This window comes from Saccostrea echinata, unplaced genomic scaffold (assembly GCF_033153115.1).
Source record: "Saccostrea echinata isolate AGI-Se365-2 ecotype Australia unplaced genomic scaffold, CSIRO_AGI_Sech_v1 ptg000075l, whole genome shotgun sequence".
Lineage (NCBI taxonomy): Eukaryota > Metazoa > Mollusca > Bivalvia > Ostreida > Ostreidae > Saccostrea > Saccostrea echinata.
In genome coordinates, this window is record NW_026889824.1 from 1,094,133 (window position 1) to 1,114,857 (window position 20,725).

Sequence of the window (20,725 nt, forward strand, 5' to 3'; positions counted from 1 at the left end):
TTGAAATCAGACCAAAACTGTAGGAGGAGTAGCATTTTGAATGAAATTTCTATTTTTAGTAACCATGGCAACAACATTCACCGAAATCAAAAACCAATAAATAGAATAATGTATCTCAGTGCGGTCTACTTGTGTGCCAAGTTTTATTGAAATCAGACCAAAACTGTAGGAAGAGTAGCATTTTGAAAGTATTTCACAGAATTTTCTATCTTAAGTAAAAATGGCAACATCGTTCATCGAAATCAAAAAATTGATATACAGAATTATGTATCTCAGTGTAATCTACATGTGTGCCAAGTTATATTGAAATCAGACCAAAACTGTAGGAGGAGTAGCATTTTTAAAAAAAAAATGTTTACAGACAGACAGACGGACGGACGACGGACACCTTACTATCGCATAAGCTCTTCTGATCTCTGACCAGTTGAGCTAAAAACAAACAAACAAAAACAAAAAAAGAGACTCAGTATTATTATTGGGTTAAAACCACAAGAATACCAATTTTTTATGAATGAATTTTCCGCAGAAAAGTTCTAACATTTTATTCATTTCAATAATAAGAAATTTACTCTCAATACTAAATTGAATATGACTTTTATACATTTGAAGTTATAGACATTTTTTCCGCCTTGTTCGCCCATCTCCGTATAAAAGTGTTTAATTTTATTCGTTTTCAGCTGATATTTCACAAAGTGTCCAGCTATACGATCTATCATTACTGGCCATGAACACATAAGCCACGGAACATAGGGGGCCCTCACAGGGACAAAGGTAGATACAATGACCAGGTGATTCTCCATTACGTGGTAAACAATACGTCACTTCACCGTGAAAATCTAATGACGTAAGAGATGTCTGATAGTACACCTGCAACAAAGATTAATCAGTCATAAGTAGCTAAATAATGAAAGTTTAATGTTAACTATACAATAATACCTTAACACGGAAACACTGAGTAGCAGATGACGTATTTGGTGGCGTCACCCAACATAAAAATTCTTCAGAAATAAAATAGATTTATATATATATATATATATATATATATATATATATATATATATATATATATATATATATATATATATATATATATATATATATATATGATTCATTGGTAATTAATCCCCCACAAAGGATTTGTTCTTACTGGAATTCAAGATTTAAAATTTTTTCAAAATTGAAGTAAGTCAAACTCCAAGGTCAAGGTTAAAAGGTCAAACTTGTTGGTATCCAAAGAAAGGTATTGTCACAAGGAGTACACATATGAAGTATGAAAGACCTAGCACAAATTGTTCAAAAGTTATGCCCAAGGTTAAAGTTTTTTCAACAGTAGGTCAAACTCCAAGGTCAAGGTCAAAGGGTAAAAAAAATGTTGGTACCCAAAGGAAGGTCTTGTCACAAGGAATATACATGTAAAGTATGAAAGCCCTAACACCAACTGTTCAAAAGTTATGGCCAAGGTTAAAGTTTTTCAAAAGTAGGTCAAACTCCAAGGTCAAGGTCAAAGGGTCAAAGTTGTTGGTATCTAAAGGAAGGTCTTGTCACAAGAAATGCATATGTGAAGTATGAATACTTCACATATGCATTCCTTGTGGCCATAACTTTTGAACGGTTGGTGCTAGGGCTTTCATACTTCACATAGGTAATCCTTGTGACAAGACCTTCTTTTGGATACCAACAACTTTGGCTCTCTTGACCTTGGAGTTTGACCTACTCTTGGAAATCTTTAACCTTGGTCATAACTTTGGAACGATTGGTGCTTTGGCTTTTCTATTTTACCTGTGTATTTCTTAGTAGAAGGTCTTTCCTTGGGCTCCATTAATTTTGACAATTTGACCTTGACCTTGATTTTGACATACTTTGAAAAAAATTAACCTTTTCCATATCTATTCAATGGTTGCTGCTAGGCCTTCATATTTCACAGGTTTATTCCTCGAGACAAGAGCTTACTTTTGGTACAAACATATTTGATTTGCATTTGAGAAAGTTTAACCTTTGCTATAAGTTGCCATACGGGGGCATCAGTGTTTTACAAAGACTTCGTGTTTTTTTATATATAAAAAATTATCAATCGGCAATATTGATACTCGACGCACCACTGTGTTTTTTAATGATGAAGTAACAATGGATTAAATTTTCCTATTTAGGATTTACGTAAAACTGTCTAGTTACAAGGTATATACAATTGAAAATTACCTGTAATACGGATTTTTTATTATGTTTATCACATTTTATTCCGTGTCCTAAAACGCTCAGTATGAAACTGGAAGGAGTCAAACCCCATAACATTGATATATTTATCTGCATCCATAGAATGGGCGGAGTATGCCCCTGGACAGGAAGTTGCATACATGACTCGTTGTTGTTGTCAAACACTGAAGGTAGTTCAGAGAGTAATTGTTCACTGACATCTCCAAAAACCTGCAAACTTTCTTTAACTGTAAAATAGAAATTGATAATGCATAATGAGTTGGTATATACTAGAATTATGGTAAATGATCTTGAAGAGTTAGATTCTCTCTTTATATTATTAAAACTGACATTGTTTTAATAAATCTGGGTTTATTTTAACAGAGATAAATACTTCACAAACAAGTGTTGTTTTCTTCTTAGAGATGAAAACTGTTTGAATACAGTTCTTTATCTTCATACATTTCATCATTTAATTAAAACCTCAGATTTCATTTTAACAAGATGTATTTGTGAAACACTGATGCTCCCGTATAACAGCTCAAAGCAAAGGTTTAAATGTTTCAAAAGTAGGTCAAACTCCAAGGCCTAGGTATATGGTCAAAAATATTGGTATCCAAAGAAAACTCTTTCACAAGGAATGTGAAATATGAAAGCTCTAACAACAACCGTACCCTAGTAATTGTTAAGGTTAAAGTTTTTGCGGACAAATAGACGAACAGACAGACCAAAAACTTTTTGCATCCGAATCTCCAAAATGCAGGGACATAAAACAGGAAGTTAAATCAAAATTGCGAATTTTGGAATAAACAATTTGAAAAGCAGATTTTATGCTTCACCTATTGGTCGGCACTCTATCACGCATGGTCACCGTTAGCCTTCCCATGGTAAATACTAAATGTGTACTTAATAAGGCGGGCTACACTTTTTAGCGGCTTTGGCACAAACAATGATGCGCTGATTCGTCAATACCGTTAAGAAATCAATTAATGAATAGAATAATGGAGGGTATGTTTGTTGCGCTAATTCATGATTACGCAAACCAACCAATACCCAGTAACTGAGCTAAATTCTGAGTACGTCAATTTATGTACACGTACAGTATATTTATAAAATACTAATAATGCATTTAATTGAACAATTTTTTTTTAGACTTAATTCGCAATGAAGCTCAGCAAAAATTTCAATAGCATCTTATTGTCAAAGATGAGCAAAATATCATAAAGATTAATCGTGTTTAATCTTTGATAGCGATATTTTACTCAGTTTGTCTTTATGTTCCAAATCCAAAAAATTATAATCTTTAGGGTTTTTTCACAAGGTTTATTTTTTATACTATGTACAATAAGTGAAAAAAAAATTCTGATCCCAATAAATATCCATAGTGAAAGATATTAAACATACTATTGAAATAGAGGAATTGGTGTAGTACACAACACGTTGAATTTCCTCGTTCAGCTTCTTCAAGTTGCATTTTCACAGCAAGAGATCTACTACCAAGGCCATAAACCACGTGGGAAGTGTTTTCACTTATATAAATTAACTGGAATAGATACTTAATATGAAAACATATCATAATATTAATCAAATATAATGATAGAAAATGGGGTATCTAAAAAGACATTGAAAGGTATGAAATTGTGACAAAAACATTTCTGCGGAAAAATTCTCTGGGCAGAAAATTATTCTACGGTAAGAAAATATTAAAGATTTCTTGGAATTTCAACCAAAAACTAAAACTTTGAGTATCAGGGGTTTTTTTTATATTAGAGAGTGACACGCTAACCACTACACTAAACAACTCATAGAAGGTAGAGGCATTTCAATCTTGTTTGTGATATGAACTTTGTATAACTTTTGAGATATTTTTCAGAAATATGTAAATTTTGTGTTATAAAAGTGTATTTTTAAAGTAAAGTGTGTCCTTGCTACGTGTTTTTAAAGGGGAAAAAATGTGTACTTACATGTATATAGAAAAATTGTGGTAGTATGAAGAAATGATATATTTGCCCTCTTTGTTGTCTGCACTTCATAGACAAATAATTTTAACACTTGTAAGATTGTTCTAAATTGTGTAGATTTTACATAAAATATACATTAATATTAACTGAAATATAAAAAATCATTGTGTTATAATTGAGACGTTTTTATTTTTTTTACTTTCTTATTTGTTGAACCATAGGCATTTTCTTGGCTTGTTCGCCTATCTTCTTTTCTTGATTTTTAGTTTTATTCCTCTGGTTAAAGTCGATTCGAATTCTGTAAATCATTTTTTGATATTTAAAACCCAACAGTTATTCACTATAAACCTTGTGTTATATCAAAATGATTTCTTAATTAATAATTAAACCATAACCTTCAGTACAAATTATTCAATCGAAATATGATAATTCCAATGAAAAAAAAATCAATTTAACTTACAGCTTAACATTTTGTGGTGAGTACTTACATTATTTGTTTGGTAAATAATGCCATCTGAGCTATATTTAACGTGACACGTCGAGGCAAAAGGAGTTTCATCCAACGCGGTTTTTAGGACTTCAATTCCATAGACAATCAAAGGCCTAAGTGAAACTGTCTGAAAAAAGTATTTTTTCATCATTAAAAATTGACTGTTTTAAAGGAACAAACATATTAGCTAACACCTCCAAGATTTCTTTTAATCAAACAAACCGTTTTTTGAACTGTAAGAAGAATTGATGACATCACGTTTTGTAAGAAACCAGGTGATCTGATCAGGACGGTAAAATTTCCGACTGACGACGCGCCTAGTTGTGCATCCTTGTGGAGACTGGTCTCCACCCTTATAGTAAGAATATCCCCATTAGTATCACTGGTGGCCTCTTGATTACATAACAGAGGAAATTCTAAGCTAATGTTTCCAAAGGTACCGTCATCGTAAATGCTACAACACAAACTCTCTGTATAAGTGATCATAAAGATACAGAAAACCATTATAGAAATCAAAAACAGAAAAGAAGTTCAGGGCTCACTTCCTAGACCTAAAATTCTGGAACCTAATTACTGATCATCCAGTCACAAAGTTCTATTATTGAGCAAATAAAGTAATATACACAAGAATGTTTCCACAGTATATGATTGATTGATTGTATGATGTTGTACGTCCCATTCGAGAATTTTTTCACTCATATAAGAGACGTCACCATATGCCGATTAAGGGCTTCAAATTTAGACCTTTACTCGGCACTCAGGGCCATTGAACAGTGAGGGATATTTATCGTGCCAACGCCTGCCTTGACACGGGGCCTCGGTTTTTAAGGTCTCATCCGAAGGACCCGCATCTTTCACTTCAAAGTGTCGAGCGCATGGCGAAGGAACAGTTGCTACCTATTTTTATTGACTTAGGTCAGTCCCGGCCGAGATGCGAACTTCCGATCACGGATAGAGCGCTCTCCACAGTATGTTGACTGACTTGGCTGATCTACAATATTGTTATTTCCAACCTGGTAGAGAGAACGCTCTTTTCATTAGGTTTCGAACCATTCTTGCCAATAAAATCAATTAATTTCAATGGAATATTTCAAGTGTAAGCTATAATAATTTAAATGTTTTACCCATACGATAATGTAAAAATATGGCCGAAGTCCATTACTTTCTCAAGAAAACCATCACTTGATAACGAAAGACACGTTTCAACATGTATATCAAGAGGTTTTAAACAATAACCGTGATTTTGGATAAGAATGGAAATACATTACAATATAAATACATTGCCTTCATCTTACATGAATCGATCAAGTGATCCATCAAGTTGCATCGTCTGGAAACATGGCAAAAGATTATCCCCGACATGAACAATCTTGTATTCTTGTACAGAGAACACAGTTTCACCAACGGGAAAAGTAATAAACATAGGTCCGGGAGTTTTATTCCTCACTGTGGTAATGTTGACGAAAAATTCAAAAGTCTGGTTTTCAGAAATACATGCAACTGGCTTATCATGGTAAATATCCACTGAGAACATTATATTTTGCTGAAAGAGACAAAAAAGAGAATAGATTCACGTTACACAATGATAATGGTTTTTAAAAGGATTTTAAAGAGGCATTTTGATTTCTAAATGATGTAAAAATAATACGATTACAATACATCAATTGAATTATTAAATAATTCTAAAGGACTTATTTGATATCATATTTATAAGCATACATCATAAGGAATCTTTCCTTGAATAGTGTAGTTGTATTGGGAGCTGACAGAACTACTGTTGATTCTAATTGTGTGGAGATCCCCTATCTCTGTGTACACGGGGACGGGGACAGCAGTGAGCTTTAGCACCAGCCAATCCTTGTTCTCTGTAAGTGACGGAACAGGAAATCCAAAGTTTGTAATATTCAGGATCACTTCTGCCACATTCTGAATCCTTGAATTGTTTGATCTCCTAAAGGAGACACTTACAGCAGCACAATGGATATTACTTCCAGTGTTACCAATGGTTACAGAGGTGATAATAAGCCCTGTCTCTCCTCCACCTCCAGACTTTAGTGACGTCAGAGTCACGTTAACCTGATACACACCAAATTGTGGTGTCGTCAAATTAACGTCTGTAGAAAACTTTTGCCCAATTGAAATTATCTCACTATATGGTAAAGTCTCCATTCTCTTTAGAACCTGCATTACAAATGGTGTTTTGATTTAAAATATTTAGACATTACTATAAAATAAGTTGTTTTTAACATCAATTTGTGTCGAGATATACATGCATGAATATACGCACGAATATTTCATGAAAGTGTAATTTGAGGAAAATTAATTTTGAAAAAATGGACAAAATGCAGGTTGATGCCTGTGACAATGTATTCATGAACATAAACGCGTAATTTTTTAAAAAATTATATAAAAAGTTAAATTGAGAGAGAATTTTTTTTTAAATATTAGAAACGAATTAGTTCCACATAAATCAGTGCACTGAGTTTTATTCTATAATGTTGAAATTAATTTTTAAAATAATAAGATACACAATAATATATTGCTAAGAATTATTAGGATTTACCGGAAGGTTGACAAATTTCGAAGAAATAAAATTTAACGTCGAATTCCATAAAAGAAAACCATCGACATGGATAATGAATTCCAGTGGATAACTGGTGTCCAGCTGAGAATCTCTGTCCATGTACACGGCAGTCTCTAACTTGATCAAGTCTTTGCTTGAAACTGGGTTGGATTCGAAGGCATCTTAAAATGAATGAATAAATGTTGATTACATTTTTAATATTGAAATACTGTAGTTTATTTATTGAATAAAAGTGATATTTTGTCACTGTGTGAGTGGATATCAAAGTGATATTTTGTCACAGTGTGAAAGAATATCAGACTTGCGGCAAAAAATAGTAAGTAGTAAAAATACTCCCTGGTCTATTATAAGAAAGAGAGTAAATAAACCAGAATAACAGATACAAAACTGCCAAGGTTTACCCAAATATGCTATGAAGTCCATGTTAACAATTTTTTCATTCTTACAATCGCCATGACGAATCAACCACTCAACTATGACGTCACAGCCTATGACACTATGTTAATTAAGAAAAGACACCGGCAAAGGAGAGATCAAAGAAAATATAATAAACAGAAAATTCTATAGTTTGTAGTAGATTATAGAATTTATTTCACTCGTGAGGCAGGATTTTTTTAAAAAAAGATTATTGCAACGGAATAATGAGTGGGGTCTTTTTTTTAAATGCTTCCTCTCCTACAGTTTCGATACGACTTTAAAAGTTTACAAGTTTACAAAATGTAATACATGTACGTTTCAAGTGCAACTTTTCTTTTCCGTTTTTTTCAAATGTGAAATTGTGTCATTTGAATTCAAGTTTTGTGAAAACTGAGTTTTGAGTATTGAAATAATGTATATTATTCATGGATTTATAAGGGTAAAATCAAGTGGATCCTTTGCAGACATTGTGTTCTGGATTAACTTAGATCTCCGCGTTCTTTCTGTTATTTACATGTAAATTAAAGGGTATTCAATGTATTTGTTTTTGTTTCCCTCTTGAACACATTCCAAAGTTTACCTGTAACTCTCCATTCTGTTTGTTTTAACTGTCCATTCTTTTTGAAAAAAAAAAAAAAACCTGTCCACTCTTAAAAAGAATGGACAGTTTTCCAAAAAGAATGGACACTTACAGGTAACTTAATGGATTGTTTGAGGAGTTAGCTCAACATTAAGCTATAGAATGGACAACACAAACAAAAGGTTAATGTCACAATCATGTTTTAATTTTAATTAATATCTCAGAAGAGCTGAAAACTGAGGCCCTGTGTCACAGCAGGTGTTGGCACGATAAATATCCCTCACTGCTCAATGACCCTGAGTGCCAAGTAAAGTTCTAAATCTGAAGCCCTTCACTAGTATATAGTGACGTCTCTATTTGAGTGAAAAATTCTCAAATGAGTAATAGTCTTATAAAACATTTTAATTTTCATCTGGTGTTGATTTTCAAGAATCGCATTCGGTAATATTACAAAAAATATAAGACAAAACTGTTAAGAAAATATTGATAAAATCAAATGTCCTTGTGTGTTTATCTTTACAGGGAAACAAGCCATGAAATCCAAATCTCATAAACAGAAGACTCACAGAATATGATCATTTTATAATCCATAAACAATATATACCAGCAATTTATTGAGCGCGTTATCAATAAATTTTATAAATTATATACCTAGCTACAATTTTATACTGTCGTATTTTCGTTATTTATATATAAACATATTGAAACGATATCGTGTTTAGAAATCCATACCAACCTTTGTTAGCAAAATGTGTAGGAAATATTAGGTCAAGAGTATTGTTGCCAATGACGTCACCACATACTGCACCAACAACATTATATCGTTCTAGGATAACCTGAATGAAAAAGTATTCGAACAAGAGGCCCATGGGCCACAACGCTCAAATGACTAATGTTAACTCTGCTGGTCTTCAGAAAAATCCCATAAAAATGTAACTCCATTTTGTGCTCCCATCCTTACTCTAAGAGATCTCTGAATTCAATAGCATGAGGATGTTTCAGAATCAATATGACTAACGCAGCCTTTTTTTGTATTCATGTCTTTTGTAAAGTTGATCCTCAACTTTAGCGGGGTTTTAGTTGTTGTTTTCTCTTGAATGTGACGTATGATAAAATGACGAACATTAATCATTCTCAAAAGTTGTAAACAAACACGGACCTCTGAAAACATTAGAGGTGGGATCAGTGTCATGGTCGGTTAAAAAGAGAAATCTGTTGACAATTCAAAATGAAAATAATGGCCTTACAATTTAGGTGAAAGGTGTTATTCGACACTCGACCTAACGATATACTGTATTAGCAAACAAGGTCATTGTATCGACCATAATATTAGCAAAATGTTGGTTGTAAACAAAATTGTTGATATCCCTGCATCATCAATTTATTTGTCAGTAGTAAACAACAAACAAAATCAATCAGATATATAAATTTTGTCAGAGTTTAACTAGAATATTAAACTCTATGAAATGAATATATTTTCTTAATGTGTGACCATTTTCACAAGCTAAGGAAATATCTTACAGGAAGTTGATAATTTTCTCCAACTTCTATGACAGCCACGCGAAAAACGCGAAGTTTGGATTCCTCCCCACCCAGCATACTCCTGGAGGTCACCACAATGTCAGGGTTAGCCAATGGCATCCACAGATCAACAATGACTCGAGTTATAGTACCACGCTCTAGGTAGGAAGTTGATGGATAGCGAGGAAATATTTCTGGTGTCTTTATTGGGGTCTGAAAAACAAAAATAAGAAAGCTTTGCAGATTGTCATGACACATGGTTTATCTTTGCAAAATGCTTTAAAACTGCAGCATTTGTTACCATTGTTGTGATATTTTTATTTCAATAAATTGTCTCTATGGTGTTTTTTAAATATTAATTTTTTAACCCTTGAGTTATAAATAATAAGTTGTATATATACAATGTATGTTTGATTTTTTTATTTAAAAAACAAACCAGGAGATCTGTGTTGATGATGTAAGCAATGTCTTTTTTCCAGATGCTGACTCCATCCATTAGAATCTGGACACACACTGTGTGTTGCTCTCCATTAGAAACATAATCAATGGATTGTAAGAAAATTTCGGAATTTATACTAATCATGTTGTCTTTGTATATGTTTGAAGATCCAGAATTTATAATATCTCCCAAGGACAAGTTGCCAGATAAAATAAAGTAAAATCCGGACTAAAAATTATCAAAATATGAATTAGCTACATGATGCAGAGGTCTTTGTTTTACTTTTCAAACATTTTAAGATGTCAGCTCAAAAATACAGAGTTATAATTATCGAACCATGAAATTTTTTTGTGAACAATAAATAAACATTTATTTGTATGCACGACACTGTAGCTCATTTTCTCAGAAATTTTCATCATACAGTTTAGAATTAAATTTGTTTTAATATATGACCTCTTGGTCAGAATAAAAGATGTGGGTTGGGATAAGGATCAAAAACTGATTTTTAAAAATGATCTCTTTTACGAAAACAGAACTCCAGTCAATCAATCTTTCATAAGACTTGCAGAATTTCATGCTTGCAAAAATGTTTTAGTGTGAAGTAGCACAAAATGTCAATATGCAATACTGTAGAATATCATGTCCGCCATGATTTCAATTTTGAACAATGGTAAACGTCAGCAATGCGTATTTGTAGAAACTGTTTCAAGTTAACAACAACAAAATTAAAAAGGTAATATTGCAGAAAGGTGCATTATTACAGAAATTAGTGTCCTTGATTTTAACATGTTTGATACTTATAAAGAGACCCATGGCCTAAATTGTTACCTACTGTACATACAGACATATTTTTTATTAAATGAAATGCATAATCAAAACAATGATCCCAATGTGGTTTTTGGTATTTGGATATATGATTCAAACAAACTGTACTCAGAAAAGGTTTTTTTTCAAAAGATTGTTCTATATACATGTGTAAATTGTATTATATTGCAAACTTTTAGCCCTGATGCAATACTAAACAAATTTTAGACATTGTCTGCAAATAGTGGAAAAAATAAATTATTGCTTGGGAACAAAAATAAATTGTAGAATTACTTTATGTAAATATGAATCATTCCTGTCAAAATTGTTTTTTCTTTTTATTTTTACCCCAGTTAAAAAAATCTTACAATCCTTGATGGAGACGAAAAGCTGTAGTAAAACCTCTGTGAGAAAGATTGTATATTGTTGCCTTTTTCCGTTACACTGGCGCTCGCCAGTGCCATGACTTGTTTATAGGTCGAAGCTTTTATAATCACGACTAAATTCGGTGTTGTTCCGGCGGGAAATTCCAAGTATATCGTCAGATTTCTCTTCGATCCAAGATGTAGGTTCCTGGATTCATCTTTGTCTTTTAGCCCTGCCTGTAATGAACTTGGAGGAGGGAAGGTGTCTAAAATGTATTAAACATGTAATTTAACAAAGGGTACTGTAATGGATTATATCAAAGTGACATGATGAAATTTCACGTATTTTATATAGGTTAAATAACATATGGTTCAGTTTGTTTCCTTCTGCAAGAAACCCCTCACTAATTTCGAGATGTATATTGAGATATATGCATTACAAGTGCATTTCTGAGATAATCAATATAGTTTTACATTAGCCTGAACAAAAACTGATCATCATTTCCCTTACCTGTTGTACAGTATTGACCACTAAGTCCAGTGCCAACACAATCACAAACAACGATTATCTGGCTCCAGTTACCGATGCATGTTCCAGCTCCACAATTTCCCTCTTGATATACAAAAATGATTTACAAAAAACTTCTTATAAAAATGACACATTTCTCCGTACTTCAATATTAAAGGAAACATTGGTTAACTGATTTACCGGACGGTGTCACTGTTCGTATAATGCTGACAGTGACCACACCCTGTGTTGACTTTTGTGGGTAAACCCCGCCTCCCAGGTCTCCTCCCATGTACAAAATAAAGCCGTTGGTATTGGCATTACTTGGCCGCCATAGAAGTACCTCGGATTCGTGATAGGCATATATCACTCCGCCGTAATCTGTCAAAGAACCGTCAGTTAATGATGTTCCTGCGCCGTGGAATACAAACCCTTCATTGGTTCCATCGGTGGCTTTCACCTATTTATAAGGAGAGGGTTCAGACTATGACCTTTGAATAATTGTCTATCATAGATAATAATTTTAAGTGTTACTGTCACAGTGTGAAATAACAAGCGGAACTACACATATATAAAATGTGAAGATAACGAATAGTAATTATGCTCAAATGTTCAACTAAACAATACATATTTTGAGCAGAGCCAACACGGACCTCTGAAAACAGAGGTGGGATCAGGCGTCATGGAGGAGTAAGCATCCCCTGTCGACCGGTCACACCTGCCTTATGCCCCGTGTCATGATCGGTTAAGTCAAAAGCACAGTATCACACATCGAAAATCTTTTACTGGTTTATTAATTCCTTTATGTTTCACCGTTAAAATTACAATCATAATTAGAGTTAAATGAAAGTTGCTTTATTGTTCAATCCTATCAAGTTCTTTATGTTTATTTGTATCATTCTTATATTTACTGAGTAGTATTGTATTGAATTCCAAAAAACAGACAGCTAAATAGGGAGAAGGAAAACCGAAGAAAAATATAACAAACAGAATCTCTGTCGATTTGTATAGTTGGATATGGTATTATTTCACTTGTGAAAAGGATTGTTTATTGTTATATTTTCACTCGTCTACGCACTTATAAAATTAATATTTACATTGTATATTTAATAAACAAATCCCATTCCTGAAAATTAATTCAATATCTAACTACAAAACATTTAATTTTCTCTATATATCAAAGACAAATTACCCTGACAACAACTAGATGATTGTCCGTTGATAAGTCGGGAGATACTGGAATGATATTGGGATGAGCCAAATTTTTGGCAATGGTCATTGTATGGGTGAACACTGTGTCCTCTGGTGGTAGTATCCAGGCGCTTATAATAAGCAGGGCCACACTGGCCGCATAACCTGTCCCCCATCCTTTATAAGCACATCCAACATACCCAACTGTTGTTTTTAAATGCAAATAAACAATTTTACAAATATTTATTATAACTTCTGACATTTCTACAGCTACAATACAAAGAATAAGCATGCATTGTTTTAAAATATGCTCCCATTTAATGTCAAGCATCGAAGATTTAAAGTTATTTTCAAATTTCTTGATTATTTGGTGTTAAATTTAAAATCATTTACATGTACTTAGTATCTTCCATTAAAGGAAAATGAGTTTTATTTGTGAATTTTGTTTGGTTATTTTAAGTTCTTACCAATCCCTTGCCTTTTTGCCATTCCCCATACGCGTATATAACGGTCATTATATGCTACCACCGTTCCACAAGCTCTATCAGAAGATAATCGGCCGTCTTTAAATACGGCACCTAAAATAAGAATTAAATTCTTTTTTTTTTTTCGGAATATTTATTACCGCCTTCCTTGGAAGATGCTGTACAGAGTTGGTTACTAGTAAGTGTTAAAGTCTTTGAAGTAGGCATTTCCTCTCTTTTGTGATTGGTAGAAAATACATTATGTGAAATTTTCACTTTTTTCATTGGTTAAAAATGCAGTTCAAAGCAAGGAAGAAAATTTACTGGTTATCTAGTTTACCAAATAATAAAACTGACATTTTAATATTTTATAAAGGTTTTCAATATTTTCGTATTTTCATATTCAATCATAATTATTATAATTTTACAAAATAAATGATCTTTTATGCAAACATCAAAATTTGGGATTTTTAAAAAAAATATGGTTAGGTTGATATCTATTAGTAATCCCTGTGATGTTTTGAAAAATTCCTTTAAAAGCAACTTCACACGGGACAAAGTTTTAATACCAAAACTTCTGAAGATCTGAGTTGTATTACAGTCATCTAGCGTTGTCTATGAAATTAAATGCAATCTTTGTGGCGTTATTTATATTGGAGAAACCAAGGACTCCTTCAAAAGAGAATGTCGGGAAATAGGTTTGAACATATCAATCCCCAATCTATTCTTTTTATGATGATTAGAATTTGGGGGAAAAAATGTACCATCTCACAAATAGCCCTTAATTAAATACTCCATTCCATACAAGGAGAATGCTGGATTAAGAAACTAGGCGCTGGATTTTCATATGGTTACAATGACCACATCAATAATGTCGAAAGCCCGCAGTGTGCCAATGTGAATGTGATTAGAATTTTTTACCAGTAAAACTAGACGTATAAGCGCAATCATGGACATCGTTCATACAATAAGCCAGATATACACGACGTTTCATTTGATTTGCTATTACCTTTCCTCAGTAAACGACTAGGTCTACATCGTAATCACACTAAACTTTATTGTGCCCTTCGAAACTTTTTCTGGATTTACCCAACACAAACTCTTTAACTGTCCCGTATTACGGAAGATAATAACTTCGAATTAATTCGTAGATTCCTTAAACCTAAATTTGCAAACAAAGGTATAGATGCTGTAAACATTGGCAACATTCTTAATCATAAAAAAAGTTCGGTCTTGTATTCCACCATATTTTAAATTAAAGAGTGCACCTTGTATTTCCTACAGATACTCCCCAACCGTTAAATTCAAAATGTTCGATAATAAACAAACACTACGGTGCGTAGATATTGATCCTCTAAAACAAAATCCTTCTATAAGTATTCCTGTTCTTCCTCTATGTTTAACTATAGTCCACCTGGACACATCATTACTGGTGATGTAATGAAAGTATAATTCAAAATAACGACCTAAAAGCTACCATTTTAAAAGGTCCTAAATTCAGGATGCCTAGTTCTTTCAATTGGCTATAGAGCTTCTTTTCTATTATGAATTCCGTTCAGGCCGGAGTATTCTAGACGATGAACGGGAAGACCACTCTGTCAGAATGAATTTTGAGACATATATCAAAAATCGCCTTAGAAAGTCAAAGGGCAAAATGCGAACTAACTATCTTTCCGTTTTCTGTAGACCTGAAGTGATAACACCATTAGAAAGACTACATGAAAAACATGTTTGGTTCCAAACTGACAAAGTTTGTATCTATAAAGTCTTTGTTTGTAATGCTCATTATTATAACTGCATTACTTTTAGAATAACATGGATTTAATTCCACATCACAGTTCTCTTTCAGAGGATGAAATTCTTCAAAACCATCTTTCAGTTTCAAATTCGTTTTAATAGTTCAGTAAGTTTGATTTACCGTACCCATAATGGATTCCAAAACTTCATAAAAATTTATACAAACAAATATATATTGCAGGGTCCAGTAAATTCAACCAAGCCCCTATCTTTACTCCTCACCAAAATATTAACTGCTGTGAATGAGAAAACTAAGACGTATTGTTCTACAATATATTCAAGAAACCAAATGTGGATTCTCCAAAGAACTTTTGGAAAATTTAGAAATCTCAAAACTTTTCAAACATCGATAGCATCAGAACACATGACTGTTCTATCTAAAATGATAGGCCTTATGACTTTATACAACCATTCCTCACGATAAATTAAGAGCAGGGTTTTTGACATCATAAACAGCTACTTCCTCATTTAAATGGAACAGTTAATTTCCCTATCTTGTGATTGGTTATCTACAAAATTACTTTGTAAAAAGTCAATCTGATTCTACATACCAGTATACTCTGAAATTGATATTAAAAGATGTGTAGTACCTTATTTACAATATCTACATAGTCTTTGGAGGCCAGCTCTTCCAACAATCTGTTGGAATTCCGTTAGCACTAATTGTGTGCAGACCTATCCTTATATTCCTATGAAGTAGAATTCATTTAAAAACTCTTGCGGTGGCCCTCAAATCACCATTTAGAGATATCGACAACGTTTTGTCAATTAACAATAGTAACTTATCCATATGTCGACTCAATATATCCCAGTGAACTCGAAAGAAAAGACACTACAGATCTGTCGCATCGGTTTCATATTTAGGTATTTTACCGACTAAAGACGAAAATGACCAATTAATAACTAATCTGCATGACAAACGGGATAACTTTAACGTTTCCATCGTCAACTTTCCTTATTTATGTAGCAATATTCTAACATCATCTTCCAACTGATTTAAAAAGCAAGAGCATGCTCTGAATACCATCAATTGTTAAACCGAATCAACTACTCAAAATAAGTTGATGCTACAATGATTTTAACAACCCCGTTTAAGGACATACACAACGTAGTTTGAACTTTATTTTCTTATTCCCTGTATAATTTAAGAGTTCCAATAATTGAAAGAGCTTTTTGCGATTTTATGATGCCTCGTAATGCTGTACACCTCCTCTGAATCAAAGATTGAGGAATGCCAGCTAAAACTATATTTCTGTTAATTTTTCTTTAAAAAGCACAAGGATTTTCATTATTCGATACTTGTTCAGAAATACTCGTAATGTATGCCGATTTTTTTTTTTTTTTTTTTTTTTGTCTAAGAACATCTGATGGTACTATGATTTTAAATTAAGAATATCGTGGAAAATCATCAGTAGGAAATATATTTACATTGTAATGTACATGTACGTTGTGTATGACCTAAAACTCAGCTTTCCGCAAATTCTACGGTCGTTATAATGACCTTGTTTGTAACTGCAGTCATTCGTTGGGTCGTACTTAGTCTCATACCATTTGTTATGTCATTGCTTTTATACTAAATTTGACTACAGAATACTCCGTCTACCTGATCAATACATAGGCGGGACTGATCGATCGACAGGGGATACTTACTTCTCCTAGGCACCTGATTCCACCTCTGGTTCTTCCAGGGGTCCGTGTTTACTGGATTTATGAGATTGATCAGTTCGTTATCTTCACCTTTTACAGCGCAAAACTGTTGAAGTAATACAAAGCAGTAAGAATTACATAAGAACAAGCATTCTGAGAGCGTTGCATTAGCAATACTAGTCCCCTACCGGCAAGTGTAATCTGGTTCCCCTTAAAAATTTATATAATTGAAAATGGCATAATTCCGTCAAAAATCAAGGAAATGAAGTGAAATGCAAACTTGATCTATAACTCTTCAAGGTAAAGTCACATACCAAAAATCAGCTTAATATCTGCAAGCGTTTAGATTGATTGATTGATTGATTGATTGTATGTTGTTTTACGTCCCATTCGAGAATTTTTCACTCATATAGAGACGTCACCATATACGGGCTTCAAATTTTGACCTTTACTCGGCACTCAGGGCCATTGAGCAGTGAGAGTTCTTTATCGTGCCAACGCCTGCCGTGACACGGGGCCTCGGTTTTTAAGGTCTCATCCGAAGGACCCGCAACTTTCGCTTCAAAGTGCCGAGCGCATGGCGAAGGAACAGTTGCTACCCATTTTTTATCGACTTAGGTCAGTCGCGGCCGAGATTCGAACTCACGACCTCCCGATCACGGAGCGAGCGCTCTACCTACTGAGCTACCGTGAACGGTACAAGCGTTTAGAAAAAAGTTGCGGAAAACCCTGAAAAATTGAAAAGGTCGTATTTCCGTCAAAAATCATTGAAGCGGAACCAAATGCAAACTTGATCTGTAACTCATCAAGATACACTCACATACCAAAAATCAGCTCAATTTCTACAAGCGTTTAGAAAGAAGTGTGGAAAACCAAGTGGGACAGACTGACAGATAGACAGAGGGACAGACAGACAGCCGGACGGACAGACTCAGAGGAGACCTATAGTCCCCTCCGGTTTCACCGGTAGGGGACTAATAATACAGCCTGTTACTTTAAAGGTTGTTCCTTTAAATTCAAAAGAATAATACCACTTTATACATTTAAGGTTGTTCCTAAACTTTGACAAGCTAATTCAGAGAATTTGTGTCCCCCGCTTAGGGAAAAAAGAAGAGCATGCGCAGTTCTGCCCCCCCCCCTCCCCCCCTCTGGATTTGTAGAATTATTAAATGTATACATGTATATTGAAGCAAATTAAAATAATGTCAATATTGATATAAGATTTGATTGCTTATTCTTTAATATGTGTATAGAAGATTCTTTTTAATATATACAATATTTATCACACTGTAATAATGATTTTATGAGTTTGTACACGCCAGACATCATAACTTTCTCATTTCACATGTTGAATAGTATCATTTCGTAAATCCAAAAAAAAAAAAAAAAAAAAAAAAAATTAAAAAAAAAAGAGAGAATCGTTCGGGGATTCGAACCCGGGCCTCTCTCTTGTGAAGCGAGCAACATTTTTTTTTTTTTTTTTTTTTTTTTTTATCTTTTAAGCGAGCAACATACAACAAGACCACGGAGGCACTTGATAATACAGCAAATTAAAGGCAAACAGGAGGTCACACACAAAAGTCAGTAATGATAATGTCGTAAGAGTTATGCTTCTTTGACTATGTAACAAGAAGATGCAATCGCAACTTCTCGGGCCTTTCCGACTAGCGGAAAAACAACTGTTTCCGACCTCTTACGGAAAGACCCGAGATGAAGAAGACGATCTACTCATTTCCATAATATGACTCATATTGAGTTAAGTTTGATTAAATGCAAACATTAGGTCACATATAATGTTTATATTCACGTTCGATATTGTAAAAATTTTACACATTACATATTGTCTAATTTAGCCTTTACTAAACAGTTCTAATAGATGTAATTAGAATATAAAGTCGGCCGACAACCTGTATTATACGTAATAACTCTCCACATGCCCCTGTGCTGAAAATAGTGCCAATCGACTTTTAAATATACAATAAATAAAAAAAAAAAAAAAACGGGGCGGGATATTTTGAGAGGGGCGAGATATGCCATAGGGAGTTATAGTATAAAATTTCTTTGCAAAAGCTCAAAAGCTTTTGAGATATCGCCCGGAAACGAAAGTGTTACACACAGACGGACTTTGTGAATTTACGACCTTGAACTTTGACCTTTTGACCTCAAAATCAATAGAGGTCTTCCTTAGGCCACAGGGAGTTGTTATGTAAAATTTCATTGCAAAAGCTTAAAGAATTCGCGAGATACCGCGCGGAAACGAAAGTGTTAAAACAGACAGAATCTATGAATTTATGACCTTGACCTTTGACCTCAAAATTAATAGGGTTCTTCTTTAGTCCATAGGGAGTTGCTATGCAAAATTTCATTGCGAAAGCTCAAAGGGTTCTCGAGATATCGCGCGGAAACGAAAGTGTTACAGACAGACAGAAATACAGACGGACGGACGGACGGACAGACAGGCCCAAATTAATATCCCCCACTTTCAGTGAAAGCGGGGGACAAAAAAGATATACTTGTAAAGCATCGTTTTGAATTAGAAGGGGACACTCACCGTCCGCCTCATACACAAAGCCATCCGCCATTTTGAGTTGAACAATTACTAAGTCAGGGATGACGCCCAAATTATGGGTAACGGTTCCTGCTGGGGAGTAGCCTGCAAATCAAATACAAATGAGATATTAGAGACACTGTATGCATGGAGATTCGTTTATGTAAAGGAAAAGCATACTCAATTGCCTTCTGTAATGAAAGGAAAGATGTTTGATCCTAGATTTCCTATTTCTCAGACAATAATGTCCAGTTCCTGACTATTCTATAATCCTAAGATTATTATATCTGATCACTCGTGAATGTGCAATCGCAAGGAGACAATACTTTAGAATTGCCTTCAATGTAACCACCAGTTTTGACATCGGTATGAAATGATAGCCACAGAAGACTCTTTGGATGTCCAAGATATATTTGTTAGGTATTGGTTTTAAAGTATATTCAGAAAAGATAACTAATGTGTCTTCTTCACATTAAGATGATAAACTATTTGAAGTGGAGATACGTTGTAATTTACATAAATCGCCCAATCCGTTTTCTCCGGTTCGGACATGCTGTTCTATTTCTCTTTCAAGCTGTTCACATTTATTTTATTTATGAAAATTGTTTCACGTGGTTGTGTTAAACAAATTCATTCAAATTGCAAAAATTCTGCAAATGCTATTTACCGTATAATTTTATTGGAAATGAGACTTACGTGGACCCCCGACTCCATATAAATTTGTGCTGAAATTTGCAGGAGGGAAATCACAAATACGCCAAGCCCTAATCCTGACGTCAGCGGCGAAATAATACGCATCAAATGGTCCAATAAAACCTGCTGTTGATTGCAATTCAAAACGTTGAATATGCATAAGAAAACAATCAGCTCATTATTATAGATACGATTTACGAAAAGGCAGATACATACCAGTATTAATAAGGCCACCTTTATTTGTGATGGTGCTGACAGGAACATGAAGGCGGACATGAGACTCGTTATAGGAGTATAACACAGCACCATACTGGGTATCCCCTTCCTCCTCTCCTCTCTGACCAGCACCAAATCCCGAGAAGATATAGTTACTTCCGTTTTTGGAGACCCGGATCTGCAGGTCCACTTTTATTGGCATTTCGCCAAATGGATGAGGAATAAAAATTGGGCTGTAAGTCTGGGCTTGAATGGACTTCCAATTGCTGATAAAAGGGGAATTGATGCTGAGAGAAATTTTTACTGTAAG

The 20,725-nt window shown here is 33.9% G+C and overlaps 1 protein-coding gene across 1 annotated transcript; it reads right to left on the reverse strand.

Moving 5' to 3' along the window:
- Positions 1–632: 632 nt before the first annotated feature.
- LOC133176408 (uncharacterized) lies at positions 633–20,725 on the reverse strand (the record flags this gene model as incomplete). Its single annotated transcript, XM_061311532.1, is given in 19 exon segments — positions 633–867; positions 2,197–2,438; positions 3,595–3,733; positions 4,640–4,768; positions 4,864–5,095; positions 5,937–6,184; positions 6,361–6,790; positions 7,170–7,386; positions 8,959–9,058; positions 9,744–9,956; positions 10,180–10,410; positions 11,355–11,617; positions 11,863–11,964; positions 12,061–12,319; positions 13,052–13,254; positions 13,518–13,628; positions 19,510–19,611; positions 20,203–20,325; positions 20,416–20,725. Coding segments are annotated over 19 exon segments (3,858 nt in total), but the record flags the coding sequence as incomplete, so codon positions are not given.